Here is a 22,859-nt window from a genome sequence, read left to right on the forward strand (position 1 = left end):
TTCAGCTCCAGTATCAAGGTCTAAGAGAAAAATCCCAGCAAAGACTTCACATGGAGGAACCCTGCAGTACAGTCTTGGATTTTTCAAGGAGAAAGAGACACTCTCTCAGATATATTTTCAACTGACTGTTAACCATAAAACCTCAAGTATTCAACTATTGCTTAAGTTTTTTTCCTGACACAACAGCAGCGTAGAAAATAAGGAGGAAGCTTCCTACGTCTCCGCAACTGTCTACATTGTGACAGAATTTTCTCTCGGCATGGCCAGGGACACAATGTAAGAGAAATTTTGGAGCCTTATTGTAACTGGCAAGGGCTCAGGAAAGCACAGTTGCTCTTTCATCTCCTACCTGGCACCAACAAAAAAGTAACTTCTATCTTTTAAAATTTCCTGATTCGAATTCTCTTCAATTTTTGTGGTGAAAGGGAGCAAAAAGTACACCCAAACAAATGTCCAAGATGTTCGAGAAAAGCAAAAAACTTCCTGTCTCAGAAAGACTTGAACAAGACTTGGGTCTATAGCTACTTGTGTGGCTTATTAGTGCGTATTATTAGTGTGTATTAAAAATTGTGATGAAGTTTTGTTGTTGCTTTTTGGAGGGGAAGATTTAGCATGTTGGTTTGTTGGGTTTTTTGTTTGTTTGTTTGTTTGTTTTAAAGTTAGAATGGTGGGGAAGGTAGTTTTTTTCCAGGAATGGTCAAAGTTCTCAAAGTCACCACCCAAACACGGGCTACATTTGACTCTCACCCTGAAGCCCCATGCCAGAAGCGCCCCCTCTCTTGCCCACACCGAGCAGCGGCAGCAATTTGGTTGAATTACGTTCCCAGAAGCTCCTTCGACGCCCTATTTCATCACGCACGGCTCAAGCCACCGGGACGGGACGGGACGGACGTTGCTCCATCAAGCAGCGGTGGGGGGGACGGGAAGAGGTGGGGGGACGGGACCGGGTCGTGCCCCGCTCAGGGCGACGCCTGGCCCAAGCTCCCTCCCCAGCCGCCCGTACGTCCCCTCGGTTTTAGCTCCCTGTCCGTCCCGGGCCTCACCGCGCCCCCAAACCGCCCCCTCACCCCCCAGCCAGGCGGCGGGGGTCGGAAAGCCCCCGCTTCCCCGGCGGGAAAAGGCAGGGGCGTCCACGGGGACGGCGGCAACGGAAAGGGCAACCTCAGCCCACCCACGCTTCCCAGCACCCACGGGGCGGACTTTCCCCCCGCTAGGGAGTGGTGCGAGCCGAGCGCCGCCCCGAGGGGACGGAGGAGGAGGAGGAGGAGGAGGAGGAAGGGGTGACGGCGCGGCCGCCCCTCCATCCGCACCCCGCAACGACGGCCGTGATTGACAGCCCGCCGGGGGCGGGGCGCTACTATGCAAATAAACTCCCTCTCTCTCAGCCAATAGGCGGGCGAGACGGGCGGCGGGGGCGGGGCGCTCGTCGGGGACAAGCGCCGGCCTCGACGGCGCGGGTGCTGCGGCGGCAGCGGCACTTCGGGGGCAGCGGGACGGGACGGGACCGGCCGGGACGGGACGGGCTGCCCTGCCCGGGGTGAGTACCTGTCAGGATGGGGGAGGACGAGACGGCGCTTTCCTCGGGGAACCGGCCGGGATGGGCTCCTTCACCCCGTCGGCTGCCGGGACGGGATCTCCGCCGTATGCCCGAGGCGCGCTCAGCATCAGCCGGGGTCCCCCGGCGCCCAGCCGGCCCGGAGCTGCTGCGGGACGGAGGGCGGCCTCGGGGCGGGCCAGGGCTCGGGGTGCGGCGGTGGCGGTCAGCCCGCCCCATCCCCTGCTGTCGGGGGGAGTCCCGCTCCGTGTCCGGTGCTGGCAGCGCCGGCCAGCCCAGCCGGCGGGGCGGGAGGGGCCGCGGGGCTCTGGGAGCGCTTCGCACCTCGGTTTTGTCTGAGAGTAAACGAAACTGCCCGGTTTGAGTCGAGAGGGGAAGCCTGAAGCCCGGAGGCAGAAGGGACGGCCGCGGATGGAGAGCGGGCTTTTGGGTGCGGAGCTGCCTTCGGGTAGCTCCGGTCCCGCAAAAGGGGTTTTCACAGGGTGAGGGAAAACCAGAAGCGCTTTCAAATATGAGTCTCCTCGTCCAGTCCCAGCAGGTGTCTGAATTTCTACCCGCCTTGTCTGGCTGGCTTAACGAGTAGTAACATTTCATTCATGGTGCTCATCTGCAGGTATGAAGATGCTCATATGTAGTTATGAATAGCTCCGGAGCAGATTTTGTAGAAAATTGGGTTTCTATGCAAAATATCATAGCTTTTACTTCTTTCTTGAGCATCAGCATGGCCAGAGCTGCGAGTGGGTGCAAAAGTTAGCGTTCTTTGATTGCTTCCTATTAATTGATATTTGTTTCCTTTCCTGCCAAGAAGAATTAGTACTGGTGTATGTGTGAGATAAATGTGTGTAACTGTGTGATACCAGGAAAGGAAATGACTAGAAGAATAACACTGGCCTAAAACGGACATTCATGCTTCTTGTTCCTGTTCTATAGATGGTATTTTAGGAACTGTTTTGTTTGGTTTTTTTTAAGCTGTCAGGGATCAAAATGGCACTATATGGCTTTTTAAGATGAGAATACAATTTGAAGGATGCCGCTTTCCTGCCAGTGGTGTTACTTGCTATTTAAATAGTTTTATATGGAAGTGGTGAGACTGCAAGATGAGCATAACTTTTTTTTTATTCAAAACAGACCAAAGTTCTAACAGACAGACTAAAGGTCATCCTTAAGAAAGGATGGTTTAAGTGCCCAGCACCTCTGATGATCTCTTTCTCACCTCATTTTTTTTCACTGGCTTCCTTGTATGACCACTGCTCTGAAACTGAAATTGCATGTTAAGTCATATGGCAAATATATCTGGTGTTTTGGCTGAGACTAAAACTGCAGGTTAAACTCTGTTGTCATAAGAGATGAAGAAATTAAGCGCGGTACATAAGATTTCTTGAGACATTAAAATAGGTATAAAGTGATAACAGTATCTTCGGGGCACTGCAGATAAACATGGTGTTAAGGAACACAAGGGCATATTTTATCAGTCTTGGAGATTTCTTGTGCTGTGGGGTTAGGCTTCATGTCTAACACCTTGCATTATACTGGAACAGTAACCAAAATCTCCTCCAAAAGGAGAAATTCTAGTTGTTGCTGGTGCAGAAATAATAGGTAAGGGAATCTGCTGGGTGAAAAGGGTCACCCGAATTGCTCCCCAGGCTCACCTGTGCTAGCACCCACGCTGCGCTGGACACGCCATGAGGCTGGGAGCGAAGGCATTGCAGGGCCATGGGGGGACTGTAAGACATTACCTAGTCCTTTTAGTGCATTGTAGCAGTGCACCGAAGCCAGACCTGAGAGAGGTTTCTGTAGCCTCTCGCTGCCCTCTATGAAGAGGCTCCCATAGTGTTCCTGCAGGAAAATGGCCCAGTTTTCAGCTAGTCGCAGCTAGTTCAACAGACCTCTCATGTGTGAAATGAATGGATTACTTCATGCGTTTCCAATGTCAACATAGGGAACAAGCTGATCATTTCTCTTTTTATAAACTCCTTTTATACATTAGAGCACTGTGTCTCTCTGCCTGATCTGCTGCATGAATTAAACATAAGTCCCTCGACTCCTCTTCCTCCAGGGTTGTATATTGGAAACACTGTCCGTTATCCTGTGACTTTCTAAGTTTGGTAATTGGTGCAGGATGTACTATTCCTACTGAGGCCTTACCTATGCCAAGCAGAGTAAAACCAGTCCTTCCCATGCCATCTCTCATATAAGGCATGAGGTTCTGTACAATGCCATTATATTGTGAACTTGGTTTTTAGCTTGCAGTCTGCTATAACCCCACTGATCCTTCCTGCTACCAAACTAGGTATTCCCTACTTTCCTTCTGTGCAGATGATTTCTTCTAAATGTACCATACCAGGCTCGTCTCTATTGAATGTCCTTTCATTTTCGTTAGTACTTTTCTTGCTTGCCAAGATCGTCTTAAATTCTCATCTTTTCTCCTCCCTTCTGCCACCACACGCTCTCTTCCACCCCCTTCCAGTTCAGCATCACCTGGAGACCGTACAGGCTCCTGTTTGGTTCCACTCTCCAAGTTGCTAATGGAAAATAGGGATAACCTTCTAGTGTCACAGAAATCCATCATAATGTCGGCATATTCCAAATGAGTTCTGATGGTGAAAAGGCAACTGCTGAGTCAAATATGCAGGTGCTGGACCAGATGCACTTTCCATTATCTTTTATCTGGCCCATCAATTTTCTTTGACTGTTTGGCCATCCCTGTAGTGCAGGGATGACAAAAGCACAGTGCAAAAATTACTGAGGCGATGTTAATTTGATGCGATAAACTCATCTCAGCACCAAATGTGGGGTTACCACTTTTATGCAGTTTTGCAGAGAAGCCACTTGGCTTCTCCCCGTTACATTTTGGGTTTCCCCCCAAGACGTGTCCCCGACATGAGGCACGTCTGGTGAGGAACATCATTCCCAGGGAGCGGGAACACTGCTCCTGCCCAGGGCTGGCTCCTGGGAGCCCCGTCTTGGGGAGCAGGGGGGCTCCGCCTGAGGGGAAGCAATGCTGTTGAGTTTCTACATCTGTTCTGATGGCTTTTGCTGATTGTGTCGAGCGTCTTGATATCTCATCTGGCCTATCACACAAAGTGTATGGCACGTCTCATCTAGACCCTATTTTTGTAGTTTATCACAGACAGAATGATGTCACGTATCTTGGCTTCCGAAGGCTTATCATGTGTGCAGTGTTTGCTTTATCTACTAATGACGGTTAACCCATTAATTGCCAAGATTATTCTTGACAAAACTATGTTGACAAAAGCCAAGGAAGTTCTGAACACGTCAGCTTTTCCTGCTGTGTCTTTCCTCTGTGCCGTATTTGTGTAAGTGACAAATCACTTATTTTTGAAAGGGAGAATAAAGCTGGCTTGAGCTTTGGATATGCCCAGTCAGGAACAGATTCTCAAAGTGCCACTGGCCAGTGTATGCCTAATTACATCTATATCTTGTCTCAGCTTCACTGGTTTGAAGAGGCCTGTAAACACCCATGGGCTGCTAAATAGTGTACAGTAATTGCCATAAAGTCTGCCAGTGCCAGGCGTGTCCCGGGGCTGAGGCTGTGGGTATGCACGTGTGGCTGTGGGGCTTATTTCCTGATTGAAACTATTTTGGTCCAGTTACAGTTGTGTAAATTTTGTAGTAGGATCCAGAACTGAGCCTCATGTGTACTGGCCCACATGAACAAATACCAATAAAACACCCTGTATACAATCTTTAAGTGATTTTTTTTAAAGCTAAGAGTACTTGATCTCAGATTGTAATACTTCATTACAAGCTTTAAATATATGTATAATTTAAAAAGTAATGCTGTTGTGCTAATTTAAAAATGTCTGTAAGAACATGTTGCTTCTGACTGATGATCACATGCAACCTCGTATTTCTACTCAGATGCCAACATAATGTCTTAATCGCTTATAAATACCACTGTGTGGTAGGAATAGTAGTTATATAAATGTGGTATGTACATAGCTATTTCGCTGAGCCAATGTGTTTCATGGAAGCTGAGGTGATTAATTAGATAATGTATATACTTATGGCACTGTAGCGACAGTGCTGCATGTGAGTGCGTCCGTCGCCTGATTTCCTTGGGCAGTGACTCATGAGGATGCCAAGCTGTAGTAATTGCGAAGGAATGCATGGGTGGCTGTCTCACTGTTTATGCTGGTGGTAGGGCTCTGTCTTAGCTATTTGCCAAGGCCGTGGAGGTACAGTTCATGCTCCCCTCGTCTCCATCCAGGCCAATTTTGCCTGAAGACTTTGTTTTGCCTGGGGCAGGACGGGCACGCTGCAGTGGTCAGCCGGCAGCACGCTGCATGTGTGGAAAAGCACTGAATGGAGAGCGGTGGTGGGATTGTTTTTCTCCCCCTGGGGTAAAACACAGTCCCGTGCATGGTCATCTACTCTTTGTAATGGCGCTCTGCTTTTAGCAAACTGTGTATGTTAAAACTGATCGGAGTCAACTCACGGGTCTCAAGGATTACAAGGATTTAGCAAGTTTTCAAACCCTGCAGTTGCTAACTATATATTCCTTTTCTAGCATCCTTAGGAAATGGAGCTGGCTAAACTTACGGTGAGCATTACACTTTCCTGTCCTTAACTTCTATTTAAATACAGAAACATGGCGACTGCTGGAGAGGTCCCAATTTTGGGAGGGGGTTCAAACAAAGCACGTGAAGACTAACACTTTTCAATGGTCCATGTAGTGAAGATGGAGAAATGTATTTTTTTAAAGCCTGGGTACAGGCCCTCACAGCCATACAAAAAAAAAAAAATAATCTAGTTACAATGGCTCATTAGTGTGACTTGTGAGAAAAATGTCAAGAGGAGATACTGAGAATCTGTTTTGTTGTCTATCCAGGATTGAAAATTTGTCAGCGGTGACCCACAGCTCTCCAGTGAAAATTTAGACAAGTCAGTAAATAGCAGCAGTCAACCTGTACGCTACAGGCTGTCCTCTCCAATGCAGGAATAATGTTTACTTAGCATGTGCTACTGTTTAGTAACAAGTTAAAACTCCAGATGTTTTTTGTCAGTCTCATCATAAACATGTGAAAATGCAATGCATATTATGCGTGCATTTAATGCATGCTAGCGGTTTCCTCTAGTTTTGATACTGAAAGCTAGAAAGCCTGATAACTTGTCGATGGAAAACGCAAAGATGGTTAACCTATTGAATAGCTCTGAGACGTATGAGATGCACCCTAGATCCTTGAATTTGTAACATGGTGTTGTACAAAAATTGAGAGTTACTTCATGTTGAAGAGATTGAATACTGGTAAAGAAACCGGGATGAGACAAAGAAGAACCTCCAAAGCAATCAGTATTCAGGCAATTAGTACCTCATTACTTCGAGTTAGAGGCAACAAACTATTTGAATGTTAATTTTCTCCCCTGTACCTTTCTTAGCCTTTATGGTAGGAGAGGAACCACTGGAGACTGGGAGATTCTGACAACTGCAGAAATAGCCTGCAAAGAATAGAGCCATCCCTAGATCTCTGCATCTATCAGCTTGTAGTAAATCACTTGTTCTGGTACAAACAGAGAAGTTGACGTTTCATACAAGCTTTTGGAAAGAAAACCCTGCCCTGAGACATTTGTAACTGTGTACACTTCTCACTAGGGTGACTGAAAGCATAAAGGAGGTGTTTTGCTGTACATAGCCTTTGACTACAATATGAAGCAGGTAGTGTCTAATAGTCTGCAGGTGCATTTGCAGCTTCTTGCTGGATTACTGTAGCTTCATAACTGCCGCTTTGTGTTAACCAATGTACCGTCAGTCCTGAATACTTTTTGCCTATTTTTAAATATTGCCCAATCCAAGAAACTCCGGAGAAGATAACTTCCTTTCAGTGAGGCTACAAAAAGATTTTGAAATGCTGATCTCTGTCATAGCTGTTAATATTGGAGCAGAATATACGGTCATGATCTTAAAACAGCTCCAGAAGGCAAACTGTTCTAATCATTAGATTATGATTTTTGGTGTTTCCTGAAGCTCTCATAGATGAGAAGCAAGAAAAAAGAGGAGCCATTTGAGAAATTCAAGCCTGCTGTTCCACCAGTGATGGACATGTGATGATTAGGGGACTGGAACACCTCTCTTATGAAGAAAGGCTGAGGCATTTGGGTCTCTTCAGTCTGGAAAAAAGAAGACTGACGGGGGATCTTATCAACGCTTATAAATACTTAAAGGGTGTGTGTCGGGAGGATGGGGCCAGCCTTTTTTCAGTGGTGCCCAGTGAGAGGACAAGAGGTGATGGGCACAAACTTGAGCATAGGAAGTTCCACCTGAACATGAGGAGGAACTTCTTTCCTGTGAGGGTGGCAGAGCACTGGAACGGGCTGCCCAGAGAGGTGGTGGAGTCTCCAACTCTGGAGACATTCAAAACCCTCCTGGACGCGTTCCTGTGCAGCCTGCTCTGGGTGACCCTGCTCTGGCAGCGGGGTTGGACTAGATGATCTCCAGAAGTCCCTTCCAACCCCTACCATTCTGTGATTCTGTGACGTGTTTGGGGAGACAGAATTTGGTCTGAAAAGATGACTAGCTGCCTGCTGTGAGTCAATTAGAAGGTCTTTTGGAAAGAGGAAAATCTATTGTAAACAATAGTCTGTTTTCCAAGTTAATATTGTCAAATCTATTATTGGAAAAGCTACCAGGCCAAATGATTAAATCTGCTCTATGACAGTTGTTTCCCAAACAGAAACAGTAGAAAATTATGACTAAATCTGAGACTCCAGCTCTTAAATGAAAGGCTTCAGCTGCATTCAACACATCTTTTTCCTATACAAAATGCAGATTGTGCAACGGCAGCACACTATTTGCCTTGTAATTGAGTGTGTTCAATTCAGCCAGTCCGAGTGGATTTCCATCGATACTGCATCCTCCACAAGCAGCCTGGGAAGTTACTGGAATGTGCTGACACACACTTGGCTATGAAGTAATTCTGCCTAGGAGCAGGTTCTTCCCTAATTGTTCACTGCGTGTTTCTTGGGTCACATCTGTCACGTGTCATGCAACCAAGAGCAGATGCCATTCAGAGACGGGATGAGCCACCTGGGATTGTAGTGGAGCACAAAAGGACTTTTTGTAGTAGAGCAGAAAAGGACTTTTACCTTCTGAGGGAGAGAAGAACCACTGATATAAATGGTTTTTAACTGGTTTCTTTTGAAATATCTGTTGTTCCTCCAATAAGCCACTTCAACTGAAATAAAAGCTTCATCTTGTAAGGTCCTACTCAAGGCTGAAGAGATTACTGGGTAGACTTTTGGTAATCCACAAGCTGGTATTAACTAACGTCTGCCTTTTATGAATGCTGTAAAAAGAAAAAATGTACACTGGCTTCCTTCCCAGCTGCTGCTGGTGAAATATAGATGCTGTGCTGTAACTGCTGCTTTATTTCACCATTTGTCCCCAAACTCAGTGATGTGGATGTACAAATGTTAAAGCTGAAACAATTATATGTGTGCAACTCGTTTGTTTCTACAGAAATAACTTTTCGTCCTTTCTTAATTATTTCTACTTAAATAACAGGCTGCAGAGTATTAGTGCAGCAATGGAAATGTATGCACAGCATGCTCTTACAGCGGAATTCTATTACTGCAAATGGCTTCTTATTGCAAATGTTACAGTAGTTCAGAACTCCTATTTGTATGTATAGGGGGCTAATGGAAAGGGGCTTCACGTGTATGCACGGTTTTTGATTTTCAGAGTGGATTTCCTTTCCTGTCTGAAATACCACGTTGTGCAGAGTTGTGTGGGGCCACAGTCTCACTGCAACAGGACAGCTGGCGTCTTCCTCGTGCATCATGAGAAAGCTAGTCATAGTGGTGATTAATACCAAGAAGTAGCATGCTAACATGAAGAGATGAATACTGAACGTGTCCTCAGCTGACTGTACTTGGTAGATACCTGACTTCAAAGTTGTAACCTCTGCAGTCATTACCTGGCCTGTATTTAATCTGCGTGTGAGTGTGTGTTCAGGTGTACACACTGTGATGGACTGCAGAAGGAACTTGATTTTTAGAAGGCCAGATTTCTCTAGCCCAAAAATACAAACATGGAAGTACACATTCCAGTTTGAATATACACAGTATTTTAAAAGAAAATAAAACTGACAGCTAATCTAATCTATTAAAACACACACTCTTAGAATTAAGGTGTTTATACTCTTCGGGCCATTACCCCAGAGTACAGAGTAGTTGGTGTCTTGATATTCTAATGTGTTAGATGTATCCTAAATAAACCAGTGCAAGGAGTTGAATATACTTATTTGAACTCACGTTCAAATTAGCAAACTTTTGACCAAAGGCTGGTCCATTAGAACCGTTTAGACTGGACCTTTCGAGGTCATCTAATCCAGCCCCCCTGAAACCACACACAGGTGATGCAGGTTGCTGAGGGCCATGTCCAGTCAAGTTTTGAATATCTCCAAGGATGCAGATTCCAAACTTCTCTGTGCACCTTTTCCAATGTTTTTGAAGGTTTTGGGGTTTTTTCCCCCTCTACTATCTGGCTGGCATTTCCCTTGTTCCCACTTGGGTCTGTTGCCTCTTGTGCTGTTGCTGTGCAGCACAAGAATGGTCCAACATGAATGGTCCACCCTTGCATTAGGCTGTTGGTGACAGCAACAAGATCTCCCTTGAGCTTCCTGTTTCCCGGCTGAACACTCCCAGCTCTCTCAGGCTCTCCTCATAAGTCAGGTGCACCTCTGACCATCTTGGTGGCCTCCCCTGGACTCACCCCAGTGTGTCCATGTCTCTTGCGCTCAGGAACCCCAGCACAACGCAGCACTCCAGATGTGGATGCTGAGGGATCACTTCCCCTGACCACTTTTGCTACTCCAGCCTGGGATGCTGTTGGCCTCCTTTGCCACAAGGGCGCATTGCTGACTCATGTTCAACTTGATGCCCACCCACGCTCCAAGGACCTTTTCTGCTGAGTTCCTTTCTGGCCAGAAAGCCCAACTTCTACTGCTGCACCAGGCCCTCTATTAAGGGAGAGATTGCCGCTCATTTTAAAGAATGAGTGCTGAGGCTATCCTTAACAACTAGTAATGTACTAGGTATTAATATATTGTTGTTTTAATTACAAACAATGTTGTGAACTTGTATGTAGATGCAAACTTTCCTGAGTGACAACAGCATTTGATAAAGAAGGTCAAGTTTTCTAAATGCTGATCTGTTTCACTGAAATTTTTTAAATGGCTGTTCCCCCCTGCTCTCCCGTGCTTGTTTGTTCATTTGTTTCAGCTCTTCAGTGTCTGTCCCTGACACTATCAAAGGAATGCTTGGAAGTTATTGTCCTTTCTTGGGAAGATCTGGTTCCCCTTTGTTTGAAATGTGAATTTGAAATGGGGAAAGAACTCTGTGGTGGCATTGCATTTGAGCCTGCTGTTTTCCTAAAACTTTGCCAAATTGCGAGTCTCTCAAAGCAGCAATTTGCAAATGCCCTAAATAAATTTACTGTGTTCCTTGAGCAAAAGGTGCTCACGGAAGCTGAAATCTAAACATTTTCTTGAACCTCACAGATGTCTTTGGCCAAATACTGCAAATGCTAACCTACAGAATAATTGAGCATGCTCTGGCATAAAGCTGAACATCCTCTGCAATTTGTGGTGTTTGTGGCCTAATATGATGCTGAAATACAGGCAGAAAGTCGTTCTCTTCCTGTCCTCCATCCTGCCCAGGCACTGGATGTAGATAAGGAAGAACATCTTGAAAACGTGAAGGTGAAGTGGGAAGCAGGCCAGGTGATGCGCTCTGGAAACAGAGAGAAAAAGGCAGGACTCAGGGAGAATGAAAGATGTCAAAAAGTCCCTGATTTTGCATGACTGTGAAGTCAGGCTTGGAGAGACGGAAGCCATTTGTTAGGACAGAAGTGTGATCACTTTAGCTGTGGAGCCATTACCCTGACGGGTGCAGGTCCTCAATGCAAAGTTGAGGATCCTAATGTTGACCCCCTTGAATGTAAGTTTTGGTATGTAGTCTGAAATAATGTAGGACTTTTATAGCTAAGCACTCAGACACTGGGAAACCCCTTGTTGAAGGTTGTCAGTGCAACTGTAATTCGATCCTCTGTTCACATTTAGAATTGGATTCTACTGGATCTACTAGACCACAGAGATCGTGGGCAATGTTTTATGTATCGTTGGAGATGACCTTCTCACAAGTGGCCTCAATCCATGTGTTCATTCACTGATGTCCAGCTTCGTACTTCGTGGTCTTACTCAGCAAAGTGCCCGAGGCTTGCAGCAGTGACCAAAGTCAGAAGGAGCTGACTTCTGAACGTACCAGGTACGAAGAACTGTGCTTCAGGTGTCTCAGGTGGGCATCATAACTCATCAAGAGTGATAGCGTTGTCCTTAATCATTCTAGGCTGAAACCTGTGTCTGTGGATGGGGCTGTTAGATCTGACCTCCCTCAAAAAACTGTTACGAGTTTCTGGAGCTTTCCAGAGATTTCACAGGAGAAATCCCTGAGGAAATTAACAGTAGTAACACAGTAAATGAGATATCTGTCCATGAACTGAATGATGAATATTAAATTTTACATTGTACAAATTTTATTCAGCACATGCAGACTGTAGGCAGAGACTTGGTGTGAGCGATACGAGATAGGCCAGTGTTTAACTGCATGATGTTCCTGTGTGTAGGTGCAATCTGAGGCCACACTTGACAGCTCCTTACTCTTCCTTTATTACTTCGTTTTTTAACCTTTCATGTTGTGTTAAAAAAAATCAATATTTTTACAGAGATGCTGCAGAGTTACTATACACATGAACTTATTACAGCATTAGTATTTTCATGTTGTGAATTGCCATGTATTTGCTTCTCCATTTCTTCCTGTTTTTATTTTATCTAACACCTTAAAATAGTTGTGGGTGAGAACGAAAAATTGCAAGTTACACTTTTGAGGCTAGGGGGACAGAAGGGTAGATTTATTGTTACAAAATTATGAGTTTATTATGCAGGAGCTCTTACTCAGTGTGGTTTTCTGTTTGTTTTTTCCTTATCAAGCACAAAAAGTAAAATGTAATTATTGTTGAGCCAATTGTCAGTCTGCTCTCTGTGGAAGGCTGATGAAATCTAGCTTTTCTTAAGTTCAAGGAATGGTGAGCACAAAGGCAACAAAGGCACACATACGATTTAGTTTACATGAATGGCACCTTGCAGTTGCGAATTGTCATTTCAAAGTCGTGAAAAAAAACATTGTTTGCTGTTTCCAAATGTAGATGCTAAACACAAAAAGAATAAACTGCTGGACCCAACACATGGCAGTTCGAGGTTCATACTAGAAGTGGGAGGATCATCAGCTCTAGGGACGCCAGTAAGAGTCAGGAATGCAGTCAGATGAGCAATGCGACTGGTTTTCAGAGCCACGACATTTCAGGTGAAAAGCATCTCAGAAACAGTGATTAGCAGAGATCTAAATAATCCTGAGATTGCTCGATGCCTTTGTTCCCTTTCCACTACGCTGTTTAGAAAATGGTCCACTATTTCCAGACAGGAAGGGTAAATGTTCTCACTGGCTCAGTGCCTCTACGTAAATTTGTCCATGCAGTTTTAAAGCCAAGTAAACCTGACTTTTAAACTGCACCACACTTTTCTTCTTTTTTTCCCTTTCAGATGGGGATTTTTCATCTTGGTGTTGTGGTATGAGGTGAAAGTCTTGATTTTATTATTGCTGAGGGAGGAGGTGGAAAACCTTTCATTTCCTAAAGCTTTCTCTGTATGATTGTGCTGAATCTATGTGGCTTATATTTTAAATTCAAAGAATTATCTTACATATGTGGATTCCTGAATGAAAGCTCTTCTCTCAGGATATTAATGGACTTCCTTGGTTTACACTGCTTGTAAAAGAATTGGTTTAAGATGAAATTCACTTTTTTTGCTTCGGTGTAAATGTAATCTTAATCAGGACACTTCTCAAGACCAGTATGTACCCCCAATGAACTATATGAGCCCAGAGGCTCTGTCTGTGATGGAATTGTTCCATCTCCTCCCTAACATCTTTAACACATCTCGGAATTCCATGAAACAGATTATAAACTTGCAGTTTTAATTCACACTGGGTATGTACACATGCAACTTTTCTTAGCCTGGGAATAACTGATGATCCAATGATGGGATGTGTCATTCACCATGGATAGCATGTTTGTAAATGCTGTCAAGATACTTTAATTCCTGGAAAAACAAAAATGAATTCTCCAGACACAGAGATCTGGAGATGTCCTGCTTGGTGCTGCTTCTTAACTTGGTTCTCTTTTTTATTAATTTAAATGAGGTCATGTGAGGTACAGCTTTTGTGATGGGAAATGTTCAGCTTCCTGCTTGCTGTAACACTTGGTGCAGGGTTCTTGCTGGAGCTTTCTTTCAGATTTCATTTTCTGCAAAGACTTTAGGTCTGGAGTTTGAAGTAAACAACATATTTAAAGGAGACATATGTTTTGTTATCACATAACTGGTCTGTACAGATTACTCATTTTGTGGCTTTTTTAATGAAATTTTTAGTTAACTACATCTGCGGCAAACACACAGAAAACTAATCGTGATCTGTAAGAACAGCATTACTTTATTTCTTCAGTAGGATGTTTCCATCATACAAAAAAGAAGGGTGGAGGTTTTTACTTACAGAATGCTGCTATTGCTGTGTTGTTTTGCTTGATGCCTGGTACGCTATGGTCAATGACAGCGTCTGGAGACCCTGAACTTGCCCTTTTTTTTTTTTTTATTCTATCTTGATACTTTCCACACCATTTCTCGAAACTTTTATTTCTCAACTGTATTGGTAAGTGCCATTTCTGTTTCTGAGAGGCTTCCTATTCTTCTCACAGAAAAAGCAAGCTTAGAATGACAGAGGACTTGTGACATCTGGGGCCATCGATGTAATGAAGAGTCAAGATCTAGAGGAGATTTCTCGAGTGAGGAGTGGTGGGAAGCGTTCAGTTATTAACACGTCTACACATACTGATAGCTGAAGGCTTCCTATCATTTGCTCAAAAGTTCGATTTTTTTTCTCAAAGTGAAAGACTGGCAATTTTGGGGGGTTGGGGATTGTCTTATCATTCTTTTGGATTTGTCTTCAGGATTTGTTGTCTTCTCTCTTGCACTTTTTTAGTTTCTAAGCTTTGTAGTTTCCAGGAGAGTGTGCTAGCACCAGAGTTTTGGATCTGAGATCCATCACCGTATAAAATACTGTGAACAAATTTAAAATCTGATATTTTGGGTTGTCTTTGATGTAGTTACCTATGATGTAGTTACTAGTTATGAACTTTCAACCCTTGTAAACCCATATTTTATTTACTTTAAACTTCTTCCTCCTGTTTTACAGGCAGGATGAAAGACCGGCTAAACGAGCTGCGCGAATTTGCCAGGTTACACAACCAACAGTTTTCTGATAGTGAGGATGATGAAAATTCACCCCGCGATGTTCTCCTTTATGAGACTGATTATGCCTTGGAAATTCTTCATAAAGACATACAGAACATCCGGACAGAAAACGACCACCTAAAAGAGGATGTCAAGCGGCTCAGAAAGCAAAACACCCGCTTCCTTACTTCCATGCGCCGTATTAGTAGCATCAAACGAGATACTAATTGTATTGCCAGAGACATCAAGGCCCGCGGAGAAAGCATCCATAGGAAACTCCAGATAATGAGAGATTTCAGCGAAGATGCAATAACAAAATACGGTGCAATGTCTGTCATTGCCAGGGTAGCGAAGAACCACTACGTTGACCTCATGCATGCCTTTCAGGAAGCTATGTTTGAATACAATGCAACAGAAATGAACCAACGGGAGAACTGCAAGATTCGAATTCAGCGGCAGCTAGAGATCATGGGTAAAGATGTTTCTGGCAACCAGATTGAGGAGATGATTGAGCAAGGCAGGTGGGACGTCTTCTCTGAGAATCTCTTGGCGGATGTTAAGGGGGCTCGCTCAGCCTTGAATGAGATAGAGACACGTCATAAGGAACTGGTGAAGTTAGAAGGTCGCATTAAGGAAGTCCACGAGCTCTTTCTGCAGGTGGGCCTGCTAGTGGAGGAACAGGCGGACACCTTCAACGTCATTGAGATAAATATGCAAAATGTTGAGGACTATGTAGGAGACGCTAAAGAGCAAGTGAAAAAAGCTTTGGAATACAGAAGAAAACACCCCCTCAGAACAATCCTCTGCTGCTGCTTATCCTGTTGCAGAAGGTGACTATCCCACTGAAGCTATCCCAGACCGACTCAAACATCTTCAGAACGAGGCACTCTTTCCAGTGACTTTTCTGTAATGGCAACCCCTAGAAAAGGGGGGGGCTATTTTGCAGTCAGTTCTGTTCATTGCCTTTTTCCAATATGTGCTGAAGGCTGTTCTATTTGAGAGCTGCTAGAAATGTTGATAAAACTATTTTTAATCTATTTCTAATTGAAATGTACTCTGTTGCTGTAACTAGAGGTGCAAGAAAAACTCTGCAATACTTGTTTCAGATAAGCAAGAGAGAGGAATGAATGATGGGTTGTATAACTCAGCCTAGGGAAGATGAGACATTTGAAGAAGTAACTTTATTCTTTGTCACAGTGAGTCTGCAGGCGGTGCAGCCTTGCCGCCTGGAGTGACACAATACACCACAGAATCAGGAGGTTTCAATCTTAACTAGTTTGGAGCCTGCTTGATGCAAATACTTGAACAGATTTTTGCTCTGTTCATTTGACAAAATACTGAGCCTGTTAGCAGGAGCAGGACACAGAACTTTCTGTTTCAACTTGATTTCCATCTGTCACGAATCTTAACAGAAGTAACTGCACCTTAAATTATAATATGCACGTTTTGCTCCATTTGTGTGCAAGTGACTGCTTTTCTCCATTTTGAGTACCCGCAACTTTGTCAAGGTGGCTAGAAACACTGCGACACTGAGGCATCTCACTGGCTTTTGAGGTCAGCCACTCTGTATACTCTTCATTTCAAAACTGCCATGCTTTTATGCTTCTAATACATTTTTCTGCCAATTAACACTGCAGCCAGAAAAGATGCATGCAGTGGCCTTCTGCAGAAGCACCCATAAGAAGAAAACAGTTGGGGGGTAGAGAAAGCATTTTAGGGTCTCCTGTGCTGGCACATGCACACAAGCAGTTTTAGTGGAAGGATTATCCTGTCAATAGATTTTTATTTTTTTACAAGCATTGATTTAATATGGATTTTTTTATATATATTTTAAATAACATGAAGGATTAAATTTATTAACATTCCATTTTACTAGTGTACAAAACCCAAGGCTTTTCTCCCATTGTGAGGAAATCTCCACCTGGGAAAGAAAATAGACATATTTCTTCAGTACACCTGAAGAAGAAAGAAAACATTTTAATGTCATTTCAGTGCTCTTTTCACGCTTAAAAGTAATATCTCCTTTTGTGTAAGGGGAGTCTGCCCACAATGGGTTTGGAATACAAGGAGGGAATAGAAAATTTGCAGCCCTGGAAACCACTGAGCACTGTCAGTGAAGCGTGTATTTGGAAGGCCTGGGGAGTGATTATAGCTCCTGCTTCTGGAGGTTTTCCAACTATAATATTTCTAGGTGGCTTCCTGATACGCTGTGACCTAATGCTATCCTTTGAATTAATGCAGGACATTTTTTCAGAAGTTAGTGACTTTTAAAAAAAAACTCTGATCCTATTTGTACCTATTTTAATAAATATATTTAAACATTTCAAATATTTTGCATTTGGGAGTTTTCCTCGGGAGATGCGCATAGCCATCTTCCTGCACCAATCGCAATGAAACGTTTCCCTTCTGATCTTTTGCGCACGAATTTTGTATGTGAAAAAACACCCATACATTTCTTACTATTTATTTTGATATAACAAAACAGCACAACAAATGCAACTTCCAAGTTTCCATGTCCTAGTGGGAAGTACTTCTTTGCTAGGCAGGGTGTTTTACACAAATAGAAGCTAAATGGATAACTCTTCTCAGAAACTGAAAGCCTCTTTCGCTGAAGCACCTGTCTGTGGTAACATGGAAGAGTGAGGAACACCGATCTTCTAAAATAGAAGATATTTTGATATTCAATGTTGTCCTGATGATATCAGTATTACGCTTGCCTGAGGACCTCTCCAACAACCCAACGTTCAAACTTGAAGTGGGGGAAAGGCGAGTGTTGAGCTGGCAGCATTACCCGTAGCTTTGGTGCTACTCCAGAAGACAAAGTCGTTTACTCGTTAGGTACTGCCATTCCGGGCAACGGAACTGTGCATTTGTAGAGAAATACCGTAAACCTCCGAGGGTCAGCCTACGGGCATAAATCAATGAAGAATAAAATACGTATTTCATTTCATCTGCATATTCTTAGCGCTCAACAATGCTTTTGATAAAAAACATGTACTTTTTTTTTTGTTGGTTTCTTTTTTGCACATATTTATGTCTACAAGTGGAATAAAAGATTTAATAAGAAAAAATGAAAGTGCAGAGTGTTGTACATCAAATCAGCAGCGCAGAATAGTTTCTTGCATTGTTAAAGTTTAGTTTAAAAGCTGCTGGACTAAACTCTGAGTTGGTGAAAGGAGATTAAACACTGCCTAAAAAAAGTCCTCCTAATATTTGTTGCCACAGTAAATCAAATGTGTTGCATATTGAGATAGACTTACCATAATTTTTCCTATAAACCCACGAAAAATGAGTTTCATACATTATATGATGATTCTCTACTGCAAGAAAAAATCAAATTTATTCTGGCAGTTCTGAGAGATCTCGATGATTTCATTAGTAGATATGCAAAGCTTATATTCAAATCTTTAGTCTGATTTGAGGCACAGGGAAAGAGAGTGAAAGCATGAAGAAAAGGTAATTGTAGACCTTTTCTCCTGACTTAAGGCAGCTGCTGCAAGGAAGAAACTGAGAATTATTGAAGTACCAGCTTGAGACCCTTTAAAACTAGTTTTAAGTTGCAATGTGAATTAGAAGCACTTAAAAAATTACTTCCAGTAACTGAAGAAATCATTCTCTTCCTTGCAAACGTGTGTTCATTGCTTAATAGTATGGGGGGTTTTCTATCCTTCAGTTGTGTAAGAACTTAAATTTTGCCATCCCATGAACTTGCCTAGTCACAGTTAAACAGACTTTTGAAAAAAAACATCATCTTACTATAGTTGCAAAGACTCATGCCACACAGGATGAGTGGAAGAAGATGATAAAAGTAGCTTGGTAATATGTTATCATACTAATAACAGAAGCTGCAGAATGGACGTCTTCATACTTTCTAAGGAGAGCTGCCTTTTCATTCTGAAAGTCAGCATGACTCCTATGGAGATGTGCGTTGCATATTCCATGGGTTGGGGTTTTTTTTTCTCGTCCCTCACATGGCAAACCCTATAGCTGGGTTTGAGGGGGAAGTAGTTAAAATGTGAGAGGGGCTGCTTTAGCTTTTAGGGTTGCTGTTATGTTGGTTTTGTTCCCTACCGAAAGCAGCAGAAGCTCCATGACCGTTCCCCCCACCCCTCCCCGAATCTCAGCCCTTTCTGAGGAGGAGAAAGGAGAACTGGCAACCAGGCACACCTTGCTCTTTCTAAAAATGTAACAGGGCATTGCATAAATATAAAAGAGCAAAAAAATCTCCTCTTACAAAATACGATGTTTGGTATGTAACAGTGAACTTCCTTCATATGTGTATGAGTCTCCATTGCATCTTACGGGATTTTTTTTTTTTTAAACATGGGTTTCATTTTAGAGAAATAGCAGTGGAACAATTGCGACCTCAAAGTGAGGGACCCAGATTACGGACACAATTGAGCAGGCATCTCGGTGGCACATGTCTTGGGAGAAACTTCTCAAAGTAAAGGTATAGCTCGTAGTTTAAGACCCAGCTATCTTTTTTTTTCTGGAGGCTGAACTGCTGCTCTTCTAACTAACCTACATTAAGGATGTTTTGAATGCACAGCCCAAGTTGTATTTTATAATTTCTCTAAAACAAAATGGGTTCTCTAGATTTTTGAACCATGGGAGATATTTGGAATTGATTTGAAAAAGGAAAGAGCTACACATGATTCTGTTTCCATCTCTAGGGAAGTATCACAGATATGATGAAGGCAGGAAACAGTATCATTTAATAGATACTGTATGTGGTGATTACAGTTAGTCTATTGCTGATACAATGTGATTTTCACATGCAGCCATGTATTTGTTCCTCTAATATGTGAGAAGGCAATAGCAGATCTATCTTCTTCCACATTTCTAGCATATTAGATAGCGTCTTCGTAATAGTTGAGCCGAAACCAGTAACAGCCAGTGGAAGACTACTCCACAGTTGCACCTTACCGTACAGCACATACGTTTGTTAGGGCACAAACTCTTAACAGGAAAAAGTAACATTTTATGATATTTCTCAGAATAATGCTAGACGTAAATAGAGAATAAGATAACCTGATGATATTTCTCTACTCAGTACTTTGCTGAAAGGCACAGCCCTACTGAACAGGCAGCAATGCTAGCTATGGCACGATGCCCATTTCAAGCAAATGATACAGCGTGGCAAGTTCCAGTCAAAGAGCTGTTCTTGCATTCATGGGCTCCAGCGTGTGAATGAAAATAAGGAAAAAGAAAGTGTGAGTTTCACATCTGTTCTTCATGTATGTAAAATTTTAACAATTCACTTTGATTGTATGTGAGAAGCATTTTCCTTCACAACCACACCTCGTGTACTGGGGGTCTCTGAGCACTAAGAGCTGAAGAGGTTAGGGCACCACCTGCACCTGCAAACTCGAGGCCCAGACCCCTTACAGAGGCCATCTACAACCAGGGTGTCTAACAACCAAGCAGGACGTGCTCCTGCTCTGCGTATGGGGAAGCAGACGGCCTCTGTGTGCCGCCCCCAGTTTGCTGGAGGCTGACTCCACCCAGCATCCCTGGCCTGTGCCCCACCGAGCACTCGTCTCTCATCCCTCGGCGGCAGGCTCAATGGTGGCAAGGTTTGGTGCAATGGAGGATCTCCATTTTCTCCTCTGGAAAATGGGCAGCAAAGGGAGCGGGAGCTGGAGGGGTGAAGGCTGGCGATGGGACACTTTTCCTTTCCCCTCCGGACAGGCGACAACAAGGGAGGTTCCGGTGCAGGAACTAACTGGGGATATTGCAACAGGTGCTTCCGTAGACTGGGCAGGCAGCGGTGATTGGCAAGAAATCTTTCCTCTGCAGTATTCTTCTCCTAATTAAAGCCCAGTAAGACTTTGCTTGGTTTCTTTTCCCTTCTATTAGCAAGGGAAGATACATTCCAGGTAACAACTGGGCAGGAAGAAGTGAAATGTCAGTACATAACAACGGTTTTCCCAACAGCACCTGCCAGTCGGTATTTCACCAGGCAGCACCGCCCGGGGGGGTGTGGGGGTGTGTGTGGAAGCGGAGCTCTTTTCCCTTTTTGGTGCCCCGAGCCTCGCCGCCGTCACCTCTCCGCACCTCTCCCATTGCCCCGACGAAACACGTCCCCACTGCCGCCCTCCCCGGCTTCCCCCCCCAGCCCCTGAGCCCGCAACTCATCTGACCTGCTGAGGCCGCGGGGGGGGCACAGCCGGCAGCCCGCGGCCTGGCCCAGCGCTCCCCCGCCGCCCCCCTTCTCCCCTCAGGGGCGGGTCCGCGCCGTCCCCGCGCACCTCCTCCCCCCCCCCCCCCCCCCCCCTTTCCCCCTTCCGCTCCGGCGCCCGCCAGAGGCAGGCCTGCGGGGAAGGGCTGCCGCTCGGCTCGGGGAGGGCGAGGGGCGCGGGGCCCAGGCCGGGGCAGGGCTCCCCGCCAGGCCGGGCCCTGCCCGCCCGCCTCCCGCTGCCGCCGAGAGGGGCCGCCCGCGCGCGCCGCTCTGCGCCCTCCTGCGCTGGAAAAAAAGGCGGGAGAGAGCGGGGCGGGAGGGGGGAATTGGGGAGGTGGGGGCGTGCGGGGGGCGCTTGGCGCCGGCCGGAGGGTCGCGAGCGCGGCCTCATATGTAGGAGCGGCTGGGAGCCGTCCCTGTATCTGGACCAGGATGGCCGAGTGGTTAAGGCGTTGGACTTAAGATCCAATGGACGTATGTCCGCGTGGGTTCGAACCCCACTCCTGGTAAGTAATGTTTTTCGGGTTATTTCTATTTTTTTTTTCCCCGGAGCTCCATGGCGGGGAGGGCGCCGTGCCCGGCAGAGACGCGGCCGCAGGCAGCCAGCGGGAGGCGGCGAGGGGCGGGGAGCGGCACCCCGCCGTCGGGGCGGCCGCCCGGGTCTCCCGGCGCTTGGCGGCCTCAGCCGGCTCCAGCTGCGGCGGGACGGGCCGCCCCGCCCCATCGGGCCGCCGGGCGCTACCTTAAACACCAGAACTTTTAGCCTAAAGTTGGTTTCGCAACTTAATTTTGAAGAGTATTTAAATATATATATATAGATAAATATACATATATATATAGAGAGAGAGATAAAATTTAAAAAAATCTGCGTGTCTTCCGCAGGCCGCTCGGGCCTGGGCCTCGGTGGCCGCCGTGGGTGCCACATCCAGGGCCGCCAGTGTTGTCGCCGGCGGCGTGGCGGGGCCGAGGGCAGGGGGTGACCGGCGTCCCCGGGGCAGAGGGCACGGTGCCCTGCCGGCCCTGCTGCCTGGCGAAGGCCCCGGGCGTGTGGCCAGCGCGGCCGGGCTGGGGCCTGCACCCCGTGGCCGCCGGTGTCAGCCCGACGAGGTGCCGCCCCGCGCGTTTCCCTGTCTGTGCTTCGCGCCGGTTCTCCTCGGACAGGTCTGAAGAGGGAACCGCGCCCGGTAAAGCATCCCTAAAAACCATATCGCGAATCCTCCTCTGGAGGCAAAGCTGTCGCCTTTGGTAGGGTGCCGTCGGGGCACGGCGCTGGGGGCCTGTGGCACTGGGTGGGGGTATGGCCTCCAGCTTCATCCACCCCGGGTGGCGACTTTATTGCTCCAAAGTGTAATTTAGCTGGGTTTTGTGTCACTTTATTTTTTTTTATTTTTTTTTTTCCTTCCCAGTTCCAAGCACTTTGAATACTTTGAACGCTGTATGACAACCTGTCACAGGGCTTTTACAATGTCATCATGGTTTCAGTTGGGTTGGAGTTAACTTTTGTACTAGCAGCTGGTGTAGTGCGATGTTTCAGATTTGGGATGAGAAATAGTTTTGATAGCATGCTGGTGTTTTTAGTTGTTGCTAAGCTCTCAAAGCCTTTTCTGCTTCCCACACCACCCCACCAGCGAGTATGCGAGGGGACGCAGCTGGGACAGCTGACCCAACTGACCAAGGGGATATTCCATGCCACGTGACATCATGCTCAGCATATAAAGCTGGGGGAAGAAGAAGGAAGGGAGGGAAATTAGGAATTACGGTGTTT

At 45.4% G+C, this 22,859-nt stretch overlaps 1 protein-coding gene and 1 non-coding gene across 5 annotated transcripts; both read left to right on the top strand.

Annotated features, from left to right (window-relative positions):
• Positions 1 to 1,436: 1,436 nt before the first annotated feature.
• Positions 1,437 to 17,941, top strand: STX11 (syntaxin 11). Of its 4 annotated transcripts, none has more exons than XM_063329227.1 (3): positions 1,453 to 1,537; positions 11,635 to 11,869; positions 14,876 to 17,941. In XM_063329227.1, exon 3 carries the CDS (start codon positions 14,881 to 14,883, stop codon positions 15,745 to 15,747), a length of 867 nt encoding a protein of 288 aa, XP_063185297.1. In that variant the 5' UTR covers positions 1,453 to 1,537; positions 11,635 to 11,869; positions 14,876 to 14,880; the 3' UTR covers positions 15,748 to 17,941. The 4 variants fall into 4 exon arrangements, with proteins under 4 accessions (XP_063185298.1, XP_063185297.1, XP_063185296.1 ...); XM_063329226.1 differs by having other exon boundaries at positions 11,635 to 11,839; XM_063329228.1 differs by lacking the exon at positions 11,635 to 11,869 and having other exon boundaries at positions 1,437 to 1,537.
• Positions 17,942 to 21,520: 3,579 nt separating this feature from the next.
• Positions 21,521 to 21,603, top strand: TRNAL-UAA (transfer RNA leucine (anticodon UAA)). Its single transcript has one exon. It is a non-coding gene; the product is annotated as a tRNA-Leu (tRNA).
• Positions 21,604 to 22,859: the final 1,256 nt, after the last annotated feature.

The sequence above is a fragment of the Chroicocephalus ridibundus genome, chromosome 3, assembly GCF_963924245.1.
Source record: "Chroicocephalus ridibundus chromosome 3, bChrRid1.1, whole genome shotgun sequence".
Classification (NCBI taxonomy): domain Eukaryota; kingdom Metazoa; phylum Chordata; class Aves; order Charadriiformes; family Laridae; genus Chroicocephalus; species Chroicocephalus ridibundus.